The sequence below is a fragment of the Vespa velutina genome, chromosome 3 (assembly GCF_912470025.1).
Source record: "Vespa velutina chromosome 3, iVesVel2.1, whole genome shotgun sequence".
NCBI lineage: Eukaryota > Metazoa > Arthropoda > Insecta > Hymenoptera > Vespidae > Vespa > Vespa velutina.
Window position 1 is genome coordinate 8,388,321 of NC_062190.1, and position 15,859 is coordinate 8,404,179.

The 15,859-nt window shown below is 24.5% G+C and overlaps 2 protein-coding genes across 8 annotated transcripts; both read left to right on the forward strand.

Moving 5' to 3' along the window:
• Window positions 1-167: 167 nt before the first annotated feature.
• LOC124948161 (pantothenate kinase 3) lies at window positions 168-6,165 on the forward strand. 7 transcript variants are annotated; one of them, XM_047491396.1, is made up of 10 exons: window positions 169-962; window positions 2,658-2,823; window positions 3,324-3,502; window positions 3,581-3,754; window positions 3,837-4,022; window positions 4,107-4,183; window positions 4,276-4,452; window positions 4,551-4,686; window positions 4,772-4,885; window positions 4,992-6,165. In XM_047491396.1, the coding sequence occupies exons 2-10, from the start codon at window positions 2,715-2,717 to the stop codon at window positions 5,043-5,045; spliced, it is 1,206 nt and encodes a 401-aa protein (XP_047347352.1). In that variant the 5' UTR covers window positions 169-962; window positions 2,658-2,714; the 3' UTR covers window positions 5,046-6,165. The 7 variants fall into 7 exon arrangements, with proteins under 7 accessions (XP_047347354.1, XP_047347352.1, XP_047347348.1 ...); XM_047491392.1 differs by having other exon boundaries at window positions 170-962; window positions 2,658-2,838; XM_047491397.1 differs by having other exon boundaries at window positions 172-962; window positions 2,658-2,838; window positions 3,855-4,022.
• On the forward strand, window positions 5,001-11,054 carry LOC124948159 (dynein regulatory complex subunit 4). Its single transcript, XM_047491389.1, has 9 exons — window positions 5,001-5,045; window positions 7,655-7,704; window positions 7,833-8,050; window positions 8,303-8,564; window positions 8,933-9,193; window positions 9,357-9,524; window positions 9,680-9,766; window positions 9,865-10,074; window positions 10,575-11,054. The coding sequence occupies exons 2-9, from the start codon at window positions 7,702-7,704 to the stop codon at window positions 10,761-10,763; spliced, it is 1,398 nt and encodes a 465-aa protein (XP_047347345.1). The 5' UTR covers window positions 5,001-5,045; window positions 7,655-7,701; the 3' UTR covers window positions 10,764-11,054.
• Window positions 11,055-15,859: the final 4,805 nt, after the last annotated feature.

A 15,859-nucleotide genomic window follows, 5' to 3' on the forward strand; every position in this document is an offset into this window, starting at 1 on the left:
AAAACTAAATCTTATATATTTCTATCATTGCTAATATATGTATATACTTTCAAAGTAATATATATTATTTAATATTTTTAAATATATATATATATATATATATATATTTATTTATTTATTTATTCTTGATTCTAGGAAGTTGAAAATATGTATGCTTTTTCTTTTAATGCAACTATCATTGAACTATAAAAATAAAGAGAAAAAGCGTAGAATCAAATGATAAATAGAAACAATGTATAAATTATATATACATAAAAGAATAATTTTATATAATGTTACACAAAAATAAGCCTAAAGATTAAGAACAAGTTGAGAATTTTGTTCTAATAATTTGTATCAACCCTTATTAAAAGTATATGTGATTATATATGTATATTACCACCTTAATCGATCAGTATACCATGAGAGGGAGAGAGAGAAAAAGAGAGAAAGAGAGAGAGAGAGAGAGATAGCAAGAGTGTGAATCAAAGAATGAGAAAGAGAAAGAAAGAAAGAAAGAAAGAAGATGGCGCTAGGAGTTGTGCACTTACTTGACAAATTCTAGCATTGCAGTTGTATTAATAATATCTATTATAATTAATTGTAATTATTTATATATATTTAAGAAGGTATATGTGAATTCTTATCAATTACTCGAATTTCATAATTTCGTGCGATGAAGAAAAAGTCGATATAAAACACATGATTTTGTATTTATAATGAAATCGACGTGACGGAGATGTAAACAGAAAAGGAAATACTATGGATCAACGTTCACGTATACGTGATTCTGTGTCAATAAAAAAAATATATAAGTCCCTGATTGAAGGATTGGTCAGATTACCGCAAAACGTAGAAAGATAACCGACGACTAGAACGGTGTATCATCTGTCCTAAGCAGTGATAATATGTTTGAATATTACTAATGATTCGGACGATCTTATATTTGAATTATTCCGCACAAAAAAAAATGACGCCCTTAGGTAAGCCGTTAAAAAATTTATTTTATCGCTTAGAGTCGTCGTTTTTAGTATGATCGTTAGGACAATCGTTATTTTTGTTCTTTTCTTTTTTTTTTTTTTTTTTTTTATATATTACGTTTTCTTCAATTAAATTCCAGTTATAAACAATTTTGCTTTGGTCACTGTCCGACATTTTGACAGTATATATACATAGGTTATTCTTGTTCAATTTTCTCTCTCTCTCTCTCTCTCTCTCTCTCTCTCTCTCTCTCTCTCTCTCTCTCTGTTGCTCTCGCTTGATAGGTTATCATATTAAATAAATTTTTCTTTCGTTTTATATTAGTAGCATGAAAAAAAGAAAGAAAGAAAAAAAATATTAAAGAAAAAGAAAAGAAGTAAAGGAAAAAAAGGTAATCTCATTGGTATCACATGATTCGTTTTAAAAAGTTTATATCATGTTTCTTGTTAACCGATCGTATGACTTTTGATCGCTCTTTCAAAATTGATGACGATGCGGTCTTTCGTCAGAATATCATTCGTTCTGCTAAGTCGATTCCGTAACCGTTATTTCTAATATTACTTTTATCGTATTTGAGCTTACGAAAAGCGAATAATTTATTTAGCCTGGGTGTTGTAGCAATTGTAGAAATAGTTTTATAGAATAGTTTTATGATATTGGTGAATATTTAAAAGCAAGGAAAAGAAAAAAAAAAAAAAGAAAAAAGAAAAGGAACAAAAACAAAAATAGAAAAAAAAAAAAGAAAAAATAAAACAAAAGGAATCGTTGTGGTGGCATTTCTTATTGAAGTATTCCTTACTATTTTCACAATTTAGAGAACGTTGTTGTTATGTGATGACAGAAGAAAAATAAGTTTATATCTGTTGTTTATCGTTGTTGTTGTTGTTGTTGTTGTTGTGTTGGTAAATATTACTTTCTTCATTTATTTTCTCATAAGATCTGCTTTTCAACGTGCTTTTTTTGAACGTGATATATGATTTTGTGATTTTATAAAGACACGAATCTCTTGCATAGAGAAAAATTGTCTTTTATTTTTTTTTTTTTTTTTTTTTTTTTTTTTTTTTTTTTTTTCCCCATTAATCGAGAAGCTTCGTACACGTATACATCGTACACGTATACATCGTACACGTACACACAATACACTTATGCAGATTGGTATAGTCGTAATAGATCATAGTAAAATAAAAGAAACAAAAGGATTTTTGGGGTTTTTTTTTTCTTCGAATGATTTATAAATAAAAATAAAAGGAGTAATATGTTTTCAAATGTATATCATTGCCGTAACCTTATTTATATTAACATTTATTCACGTTTCCTATATATGGCATGCATAATAAAAGTGTAACCTTTGCCTCCTATATATAAAGATAAATGGCCTTACGAAGTTAGTTCCAGTTATAAAGTTAGCTATACTCGACTACAAGTTATTATGAATTAGACGTATTGAACGACAACTAAGCTAGTTTATCATTCTAGAAGAATTATTATATATTTTTTTTTTTTATATTTTAATGGAATACGTAACATTTAATATTTGTCTATAAATGTGATATCGTCAAATTTTATTTACAAAAAAAAGAAAAAATATTAATCGGTTATTAATCTCCCTATCGAATATTAGTTTTAGTCGGTTTAATGTTAGATCTTATTAAAATGTTTATATAAATTATTTTTATGAAATTATTCTGTTTTTATAGCAAAGAAGTTGTTCGTGGTACTACAGTTATTTACAATAAAAAATTTAGAATTTAATAATGAGTCCACAGAGCTTTAAGAAAAATTTGAACAATAAAATCATGGCATCAAATGGTTATTCTGGGGCAGAAGTGGCGGAAAGCGACTCAAAGAATAATTCACCACCGTGTGAGTCCGTAAACTGTATGTGTGCTTGGTTTAGCCAATTTTATTTTTATTTTTATTTTCACAGTACTTATATTAAATTTTGTGATTTATGCTATATGTGGTTTACATATATTTTTACTATTGTACTTGTGTTTTATATTTATATATATATATATATATATATATATATATATATATATATATTGCTTGTATTTTATTTTGCACTTGTTATAACTTTTGATTTATTTATTATATAGCTTCATGCTTAATGCCTTTATTCAATTTAACTTTCCAATATTGTGAAAAACCTATAGAAGTAATTATAATAAGCCATTTAAAAATTTCAGAAGTATATAATATACTCTTATTTATAAAATATTAGATGGTTTTTTATAGTAATTATTTTTTTATGAAAGTATTTCAGATATTATATATATATATATATGTGTGTATATATATATATATATCCTATATATTATATTAGTATATTTGAGCTTATTATATACAATTATTTTTTATAGCGATGCCGTGGTTTGGAATGGATATAGGTGGTACATTGTGCAAATTAGTATATTTTGAACCTAAAGATATAACGAGAGATGAAGCTGACGCAGAACTTGAAACTCTTAAAAATATTCGACGTTATCTTACAAAAAATTCAGCCTATGGAAAAACAGGTCATAGAGATACGCATTTACAGGTATGAGATTGATCATATTTATATTTGCATAGGAATAAATCATAGATTATTTCTATTCTATTTTATTTCATTTTATAGATGGATAATGTTTATGTTAGAGGCAGGCGTGGTACTTTACACTTTATTAGATTTCCTACCAGCGAAATGGGAAATTTTCTAGCATTAGCAAAATCTAAAGGTATGGCGAATCTTGTAACCACTGTTTGTGCAACTGGAGGCGGAGCCTACAAATTTGAAGAAAATTTCAAAAAAGTATTTGTAAATTTTAACAACAACAGATTAACGTTAATTGATCATATATGATGAATTTGTTTAATTATGTGTAACTATATAGGGTCAATCCAATTTACAGGAAGTAAATATGAGTTTGGCAAAATTTGATGAATTGGACAGTTTAATACGAGGCATACTTTATGTAGAAATAACTAATCCACATGAATGCTATTATTGGTCTTATCCAACAGATGATAACAGATGTCAAAAAGTACCATATGATTTTTCTGAACCTTATCCATTCTTGGTATGATATTAATATTCTTTAAACAAAGCAAAAAAAAAAATATATAGAATATTGTAATTAATTATTTGAAATTTCTTATGACAGCTAGTAAATATAGGTTCAGGTGTCAGTATATTAGCAGTTTATGGACCAGAAAATTATAAGAGGATATCTGGAACAAGGTAAGTAATTTATACAATGATTTTAATGTTAATATATTATATGAAATGATTTCGATGATGTGTCATTTGTAACACATAAATAAATTTCATAGTTTAGGCGGTGGAACATTCTTAGGATTATGTTGTTTACTCACTGGTTGTAACACTTTCGAAGAAGCAATTGAATTAGCAACAGGTGGTGACAACACTAAAGTAGATAAATTAGTAAAAGATATCTATGGGGGTGATTACGAGCCATTTGGTCTTCCTGGAGATCTTGTTGCCAGCAGGTAAATAAGATTTGATAATATAAATTTATTATTTACATACTTTTTTTTCTAATCTTACTTTTCTATTCATTTATATTTTATTCGTTCAATTTGTTTAGTTTTGGGCAAATGAATTTTAAAGAACGTCGTAATGCTGTTACGAAGGAAGACCTTGCACGTGCAACCCTTGTCACTATCACCAATAATATTGGTTCCATAGCACGTATGTGTGCTGTTAATGAAAAGATAGAAAGGGTAATAAACCATATTAAATAATCTTTATAAGAAACATATTAATTAATTTCGACATCTATTAGAAAAACTAAACATTTCTTTTTAGGTGGTATTCGTTGGTAACTTCCTCAGGGTCAATCCTATTTCTATGAAATTATTGGCCTATGCTATGGATTATTGGTCTAAAGGAACAATGAAAGCTCTGTTTTTAGAGCATGAGGTAATATATACATATATATATATATATATATATGATAAATAATAGATAATATGAAAGAAAAGTATTTGTTTTCTTCTCCGTCTAATAAAATATCTTTTCTTTCTAGGGTTATTTTGGAGCAGTGGGATGTTTATTGCAATTTAAAGGAGAAATAAACTGAGTAAGTTTATTTTAAACATAGCATTCCAGCTGGGAAAATCTACTTTAAAAAAAATTCATATAAAGCGTTATCAATTTTTCAATATATATATATGTATATATATATATATGTATGTATGTATGTATGTATGTATGTATGTATGTATGTATGTATGTATGTATGTATGTATGTATGTATGTATGTATGTATGAATCTGTTCTTATATTTGATTCGTTTTCTAGGAATTTACGCATTAATCACGTAATATCAATTGTAATAAAAGCATAATGATTTAATGCTTCTATATGTTTTACAATGTATCTTCGCAGGCACTTTTACGAAATACACGTTATTTATTATTTATTACTATTTATTATAAGTTTTCAAATGTCAGGATATTCGTGCTAAGATTGGGTTACGTGATTATCGCATATACTCCTATTCTGGGCACAAACATCATATAATTTATATAAGTAATAATGGACCAAACCCAAATGCATATGAATCGCCTGATTCTTTATACGTTGTATAGGATAGGTCTACCTCATAATTTAATTGATATAGTTTTATTTTCTATTTTTCTTTTTTTTTTCTCTTAATATATCTGTATCACATATATACACAATTTAATTGCATAAGGTATCGATGAGTTTTAATAATATTTTATTACAAGGTTTGCGTCTATATGTTTATTATACGTGCATGTTTTATAATAATCATATATACATTTTATTGGTATGTTAGTTTGCATATATTATTGTTTATGTTTCTTTGTAAACAAATATTTGTATAATGAATAATCTAGTATTAATTCCAGTATGTACAAAAAAAAAAAAAAAAAAGAATTATTTCGCTGTATATTAGGATATCATAAAACAATACCAGCAAAAAAAAAAAAAATAAATGACAAACATTTTAGACTAGTTGGCAGCTTATCTATTAATATATAATATTTCTTAAGGTTTTTTAATACAAAGTTGGAATGATATGTAAAATAAAAAACAAAAAAAGAAAAAAAAAAAGAAAGAAAGAAAAAAAAATACTTGTAGATTCTTATCGTCGGTTCTAAAAACTTTTATTTGATATCAATACTTGACCTGTTAAGAAGGATTTGCTTAGAATAATGTTAATGATAAATAAATGATATTCATTGCTATGCATAATTTTTTTTGCACTGCAATACATCGATTACCAATTTGATCAGTCACATTTCCTAATAATTGTACAATAGTTCTTAAAAAGACAAAAATATTTAGAATTGGCTTTGCCAATCGGCAAACAAGAATCTACTTAATATTCACTTAATATTCATAATATATGTTCATATATATGTTTATTATACATATATATATATATATATATATATATATATATATATAATATATATATATACATATATATTATATATATATATATATATATATATATATATATATATATATATATATATATATAAAATAGAGCACAGAAAATAAAAAGGCAATGTGCTTATATTGTAAATGCATAATTATTAATCATTATATTACTGCAGATTTTTAGGAAGTTGGTAGTATACTATTTGAAACAAGGCTGGCTTTTTACTTAACTATTTTATTATTTACAATGTGTGATTTTATATGCATTTTAGTATTAAAGAAATTAACATTATTTAAAAAATTCAATTTTTTTATTATATGTGTTATAAACCAGTAAATACACTTTTATATATATATATATATATATATATATATATGTTGGCAATAAATATTTGTAAGATTTAAAAACGTATATATTTTTAGTATATAATAAAAACGCACGTCGAGATTTAATAATATGACAAAAGAGGTGTATTGAAATAATTTTATAAAATTTTCTTTCGATCATTCCTGTCACAATTTTCTTTTTAATTATCTACATATTAATTTACTATTAGTAATTCTGTTATACTTCGTATTTGCTGGAAATTTAGCAGAAATAATAGTGAATTAATATGTAGATTTTAAAAATATCTGTATAAATTATAATTGCTAATAAGATGATTTCGATATTATGTATAATACCAAATGAAAAATGTGAATATATTAATATGAATCTAATTGAAATTAAAATTACTAATTAAAATGCGAAATAATCCATTAAGTATTTCGCATATTTATCATTTCAATATATTTGTCATTGAAGAAATATAATCGTATAAATAATAAATGGTTTTTAATATTTTCCGTAAGGTTTAATAATTTCTTATTCTTTCTCTTTCTTTCTTTTTTTCTTTTTATTCCTTTTTGCCTCATTTTTAATTTGAAACTTTGAAATGGCAAAAGAACTATGTATATGGCATATTCATTTCTAACATGTTTTAAATTCTGTTGAAGTATACAAGTATGTCATATAGATTCTGTTGCTTGGTAACTAAATTGCCAAACATTTCTGTACCACGAGACCGAAGTCATTAACGTGATAGTTCAGTCTATCACATTACTTTTTAATTCTTTTTCTTGCAAAATAAAAAATAAAAAGAAAAAAGAAAAAAAGAAACTCATTAATTTTTTTATACGCAATACTTTACCTCATTTATTTCATTACTAACTATATCTAATTATTGGGATATATTGTAAATGATTTATCGATTATAATCAAGAAACTATTTTAAGTGTGTTTAAAAAGGTATTTTTTACAGTGAAGTTTCGAACGAACAAAAATGGTGAGTTACTTTATTCTCATATGCAATAGTTCTTTTATATATAATTAAATAATTTCTTTTTTCTTTTTAATGGAGTAAAATTTTCGAAAAAATTGTTTTGTTATTTTATGTGAAATATTTTTTTATAGGGGCCTAAAAAAGCAAAGGGTAAGGCAATGGACACCGTTGACGGAGTGGATACATCAAAAATGAATAGAGAACAACTTGAGATATATGCTCATAAGATATTAGAAGAGATGGAACGTGAAAGGGAGGAAAGAAATTTCTTTCAATTAGAAAGAGATAAATTACGTACTTTTTGGGAAATATCGAGACATCAATTGGACGAATCACGTGCCATTGTTAGGTAATTATTATTTATTAAAATGTTATAAAATATTTTTATAATATCGATTTTTTTTTGTATATATAGGGTATTCGATTTTAATAAAAAATTCTGATGTAGTATTTAAAAAAAAATATTTTTTTTTTTTTTTTAATATTCTCTATTTCATCGTGATTTATTCAGTATATAATTGAAGTGTAGCATGTTATTTATGTTAAGAGTAGTATATATACTGTATATATATATATATTTTTTTTATTTTGTTTTGTTTAGGAATAAAGAACGAGAGAAGGAAGAACTTCAGGAAAAGCATGATGCGGAAATGAAATTGTACAAACAAAAAGTAAAGCACTTGATGTATGAACACCAGACTAATTTGTCTGAAACAAAAGCAGACCATTTGGTTGCTCTTAAAATGGCGCAAGATGATCACGTATCTCAAGAGAACGAGCTCATTAGGGATAAAAAGGAATTAAAGAAAGCACAAAGGGAACAGGAAGTGGCTCGTTTGAATGAAATGCATGAATTGAAACTTGTAAGATAATAATCATTATTTCATGACCTTTTCAATTTGCATCTATCATGCAAATTATAATATTTTGAATTTTTTGTAAACTCTTATTATATATTTTATATGTAATAATATATTGAATTAATATTGAGTGAATTTTAATATCGGAGTTTTCTTCTTCTTTTTTCTTTTTCTTTTTTTTTTTTTTTTTGGAGAATTTATTTAAAAAATTAGATATATCTTTTTGTACAATTTTATGTAACAATAATTAATGCTTAATATTATTAAAGCATTTGGAAATAATATTATTGATATAATATTAACAATTTTATTTAATTAATTTTTATTTGGATTATAATATAAAATTGTAAATGATTTTTATTTTTTAACAGCATCATGCCGAAGAAATAAGTAACATCATGAAAAAATTCGAATCGGAAGCAATAGAATTGGAACAAAAGTACGAACAAAAATTAACGAATCAATACGAATCATTGACCTTGAAACATCAAATGGAAATTACCGAAATAGAGGAGAGAAAAAATTTACAAATTTCCACTTTGATTAAAAATCATGAAACTGCATTTACAGAGATGAAAACTTATTACAATGATATTACTTTAAATAACTTGTCACTTATTCAAAGTATGAAGGTATATATGTATGTATCATTGAAAAAAAAAAAAAAAAAAAAAAAGGAAAAAGTAGACTCGTATGATTTCACATTTGAATTTGGAATTTTTTTCTTTTCTTTTTTGTTTAAAATTCGTTAAAAAATTTCATTTGTTTCTTTCTTTTTTTTTTCTTTTTATGTAGGAACAAATGGAACTAATGAAGAATAACGAAGATAGAATGAAGAAACAGGTACGCGAGTTAACGGTGGAAAATAAACAATTTTCTACGGAATTAAAGAGTTTGAGAGAAAAAATAGCCGATTATACGCGACAACTTGTTAATTATGAAAAAGATAAGCAATGTTTATCCGTAAGTATATATTTGCAATTATTATTTAACATTTCTTACTAGAGAAATTGTATATTATTGATTAATATACTAATTTATTATTATTATTATTATTATTATTATTATTTTTATTATTATTATTATTATTATTATTATTGTTATTATTATTATTTTAGCATACAAAAAGAAAACTGTCGTTGACTATCAAGGATTATGACAATTTAAAATGGGAGAATGAAGTTTTGGAACTACGATTTGAGAAAGTATAATATCATTTAAGAAATTTTAATAAAATCCATATAAATATTTTTATGATATTACACGGATCCAAAAGAAAAAAAGAAAATAATTTTTTTTTTAGTGTCAATCGGAAAGAGACGATCTTCATTCTAGATTCGTATCAGCCATATTGGAATTGCAACAAAAGACTGGCTTAAAAAATGTACTATTAGAAAAAAAATTAGAAAAATTATCTGAATTGTTAGAACAACGCGAAGTTCAAATTAGCGAAGTCTTGGCTGCTGCTCATTTAGATCCTACAGCCGTCGTGAATGTAAATAAAAAATTGGAGGTATTTATTTATATATCAATTTTTCATATTTTTCGTCTTAAATCATGATAATTATTAAATTACAAATTTGAAGATATTGAATTTATAATTTCTTTTTTATTTCTTTTATGTTGCATAAAAAATTCTACATTATATAATAATGTAGAATTATTAAACAATAAAGAAACAGGATAAATTATATATATAAATATATATATATATATATTTATATATTTATTATATATTATATATTTTATATTATTATATATTATATATTATTATATATTTACACACATATATATATATATATATATATATATATATATATATATGTGTGTGTGTGTGTATATAATTTTTCTTTTCTATTATTCTTTTAATTTACTTTCATTTCTTTTTTCTTTTTTGCATAACTTTTATAATATAAAATATTTTATGACATATTTATTATGCAACATGAATTTATTCATAATCATAAGAATTGTTAAAACCTAATAAACATAACGTTTAATGTGACATTTAAGGATATGTTGAATCGAAAAAATACAGCGATACAAGATCTCCAATATGAATTGGCTAAAGCTTGTAAAGCACACGATGATTTATTATCAGTATATGAAAGTAAATTGCAAGAGTATGGAATATCTAAATCTGAGATTGAATTTCAACCATTAAGAGCAAAACTGGTGAATACGTGGACAGGGTCAGGATAATCAGCGGATCTATAAGATACATAGATAAAACTAATTAATGAATTTAATATATCTACATGTTTATTTTTTATCTTTTTTTTTTTTTTTTTTTTTCTTACATGCAATGTGCATTCGTGTTCTACTTAGATAAAGGTGTTTGTAAGTAAAGATGTTTTTTGCTGATCATCATTTACATATACATATATATGGTATGTAGCAAAGAAAAGAAAAGAAAAAAAAAAAAAGAAATAACAGAAATAATTTAATTTAATTTATTCTCATGTATATACTTATACACACTTTTGTCAACATATATACGTATAAATATACGTACGTACGTACGTACATATACGTGTACATACAGGGCGTTCCAATCTTCTCGATATATATATATATATAATATAAATCGATTAAATTATTTATAGAATTTTGGATAAAGAGACTATGGGACAATTTTTCATTGAAGTAAATTAAAATATCACATTACAATGGATATCATTTGATTTTTGGCTTGTTATTCCTTCCTTCAGTCTGTGAATCATGACTGTCTTCCATTTAATGATGTTCTCTAGAGCTATCATCATTATCATCAACCATCATCATTTTATATGTATGTATATCATTTGGGCTGGCTCTATGTAAATTAATAAACAGCAGTACACAATAGATGTATATTTCCAAATGTTACGATTTAATTGTCATTAATAATATTTCATTTGTTTACTTCTTTGATTCAACTCAATACGTTTTTAAAAATACTTGGTCTGAATTTGATGCAAACTGGAAGCCCCTGTGAATACATATTCTTTTTCTATCTTTCTTTATTTCTTTCTTCCTTTCTTTTTTTATTATTATTTTTTTTTTTTTTATTTTTTTTATTTTTATATTTTTTTTTTTACTTTTTAACATACTTTTGTATTTGTTTTTTGTACATATACTTTTTTTTTTTTATACCATCAAAGGATTAATCATTCGAATAATCGAGCATACAGTAAATGATTGGATTCGATAGGATATATCTATATTATATAGTTCTTCTTTTTTTTTCATTCTTTTTTGACACAAGGTATATTTTTATTTTGTACAATAAATAAGTTCGCGAGGGGCAGATATACATATCTCTTTTTCTTTTACTTTTTCTTTTACTTTTCTTCCTTTCTGTTCTTTCTTTCCTTCTTTCTTTATTTCTTTCTTTCTATCTTCTTTTTCCTTCTTCACCATCATCATCTTTTTAAATTACACAAATTTATCACAGAGAATGTACAAAGTAGATTACATTGATGACTGTAAGTTGTATAGTCTTACCATTACTTTCATGTCACTTAATTTTTAATAATATGAAAACATCGTGTGTATTTCGAGATTCTATATACTTTTGAAGGTCTCGTAATTTTTTTTTCTTTTTTTTTTTCTTTTTTTTCTTTTTTTTCTTTTTTTTTTTTAGAGATAGAGAGGTGACAGTGCTGATTTTTTTTCTCCATACAATTTGGGATAGTCTACTTTGTTGTATAGAACGATTATCATTTTATACAATTATTATCTTCATCTTTTATATATATATATATATATATATATATATATATATATGTATATATATATGTATGTATATATATATATATTTTTCAATGCATAACAACTAATAGGCATGAACCATTGAAGACGTTTAATAAACTAAAATATATATATATATATATATATATATATATATATATATATATATATATATATATATATATATATGAATATTATATACACATATATATATACATACATATATATATATGCATATATATAATGCACAAATATATATATAGACACATTTAATAACCTATTTTATAAAATATAAGTCAAATACATCAGGTCACGTGGTTATTAAATTTGAAACACTTATTATATATATCGACATTTAAAATACTATTCCTTTTCTTTCTCTCTTCTTTCTACCTTTCTTTTTCTTTCTCCCTCTCTTTCTACTTTTCTTTTTCTTTCTCTCTTTCTTTCTCTTTCTCCCTCTCTTTCTCTCTCTCTCTCTCTCTCTCTCTCTCTCTCTCTCTCTCTCTCTCATACACACACACATTGATTTGTAAGCATTTATCGTATCTTATGTATTAAGTGAAGAAATATTTTGTAATTTTTGTTTTATACTTTTTTTCTTGTAAATATTATACAATATATACCTTGTATAGATATAACTTCGTAATATATATATATATATATATGTATATATATATATACATATATGTATATGCTTGTGTATGTAAGTATATATGTGTATATGCATGTATGTTGGCGCTTTTTTATGAGCGCACATAATATATATATATATACATATACATATACATATATATATATTTGTTATGTATGTATGTATATATGTATGTATATATGTATGTATATATGTATGTATATATGTATGTATATTAAGAATTTTGGCACAATAAGAAATAGAATCACAGATAAAATCATTGTACATCATAAAAAGTCATAGACGCGTAATACATCGTTTTTTTATGCAATGATTTTTTTTCTTTCTCTTTCACTCTTCCTCTCTCTCTCTCTCTCTCTCTCTCTCTCTCTTTCTCTATCTTTCTATCTATCTATCTATCTATTTATCTATCTATCTCTATCTCTCTCACTCCTCTTCTCTCACTTTTTCTCTCTCTCTTCTCTTTCTCTCTCTCCCTTCTCTTTCTCTCTCTCTCTCTCTCTCTTCTCTCTCTTTCTCTCTTTCTCTCTGTCTTTTACATTCTCGTCTCTTCTTGTCGGAGATACATACATCAAATAAGTATTGTTAATTTTTCATTATTAGATCCTAGATATACACGAAACATTTGTAAATGTTTGGATGTATGGAAAATAGAAGGAAAAAAAAAAGAAAAAAAAAAAAAAAAACCAAAAAAAAAAACAATGATTTTTATTTTTCGATAACCGACCATATCCAAGAGTCTCGAAATTTCCCGTTTTAATTTTGAGATTGGCTCGTATTTTTTTTATCTTTTTCTTTTTCTTTTTTTTTTTATTATTATCGTTATCATTATTACTTTTCTTATTCTTCTTCTTCTTCTTATTATTCTTATTATTACTATTATCATTATTATTATTATGTTTTTATTATTATAATTATAATAATTGTTATTATTATTATTATTATTATTATTATTATTATTATTATTATTATTATTATTATTATTATTATTATTATTAATATTATTACTTGTTCGTTCGTTTGCGATTATCATGTTTGTAGTTCGTTTGGACAAGATAAACTTGGAGTTTTTTTTTTTTTTTGTTTTTGACCTCTTTCTTTCTCGTACATGCGTATGCATGTATTTACATACATGCACACGTACGCAATAATTTTGTTTAATCATCGTGGCTCCATTATTTTTCGGTTACGGTAGTAGAAAAAATAAGTATCTGTTCTTTCAATTTCTTTTTTTTTTTTTTGTTTCGTTAAATTTTAGATTATTACTGGTCCATTGTTTCATTGTTTCATCCATTTTTTGTTTCGTATTTTTTTGTTCTTTTTATTTTGTTTTTGTTTTTTTGTTGTTATTGTTGTTGTTTTTATTGTTGTCATATGTTTATTGAACTGTTCTGTTCTGTATGTGTGTCCGATAATTCGACGATTGTGTTGTAATCTCTCTCTCTCTCTCTCTCTCTCTCTCTCTCTCTCTCTCTCTCTCTCTCTCTCTCTCTTTCTCTCTAAAATGACGCTCTCGAAGCTAATTCCGATCATCGAGACAATTCCTAAGCTTTCTTTTTTCCATTATTTTCCATTCTTTTTTCCATTAACAATGACCTTACATATCATTTATCAATCTAAACGTGTATTGTACAGACGAATCGTTAATGAATCATTCTTAAAAAAGATAGAGATCCGTAGATATCGTATTAGTGCGAATTCATTATCAATTGGACATATTAGAATTAAAATTCTCGTAAAAGGAAGAAAAATATTCGAAATATATATATATATATATATATATATATATATATGGTGTCTCAAAAAATTTGTCCTATGTATATTTCAGTAGTATATCGAGGGAATATAGAATAAAATTTAAAATAGCAATTAAATGAAAAAATGGTTTAGCTTGCTTTTTTTTTGTTTCCTTTTTCTCTCTTTCTATTCTTTAAATCATAACAAATTAATTGTGTTAAATTATTACGAAGCGATTTCATCTGATTTAAATCTTTTTAAATTTAGATTTAATGTCTTGTATGATAAGCTTACTGGATGGAATCCAGTTAGCGTAATAAATTGGCCACGGTTTTGATTGATTCTTATTAAAAAGTTTTTTTCAACAGGATTCCCTTGATACGTTTCTGACGAATAGGTCAAACTTTTTTCGAACATTCTGCATATAACTATATGTATATATATATATAAATTTGAGCCATTGTTTAAAAAAATGATATCAATCCATTTTTGTTTTTATTTATGTCACAAGACTGAGTCGTATATTTTAATTCTGTTTTTACGTGGATTTGGATTTTTTTTTTCCTTTTTTTTCTTTTTTCTCTTCTTCTTCTTTTTTTTTTTTCTTTTTTTTTTTTTTAAGGAAAAAATTCGACTCGATTTTTTTCTTTTTCTTTCTTCTTTAACAATATTCGTTTTGATTCAATACGATGATTGGATAAATTTATATCTCCTTCTAAATCTCTTTCTAAATTTTATTCTTGTTTTATTTTAATTTTAAGATGGAACGTTTCTATCTAATTTTTTTGTAAGAATTCATTTCTTTTTTTTTTTTATATTTGATTTTAGAAAAAAGAAAAGAACGAAATTGTTAGAATGTACACTATATTTAAGGCTGCTATATGTGTTCATGTTAATCTTGAAATTTTTTTTTTCTCTTATTTTTACGATTCATTCGAACATTTGTGCGACGATCAGTCTTCCATTCCGATTCTTTTCGTTAAGAAAATAATCACATAATTAGGAGTTCGAAAGAAAACATATGTAAATATCTAAAAAAAAAAAAAAAAAAAAAAAATTCAAATTAAGATTTTTAATATAAATTTTCATAAAAATTGTCTTTCAATGCGTTTCAAATCTTTCATATTTTTATATACAGGATATTTTTATTTTTTATTTTTTTTTATTTTTTCGG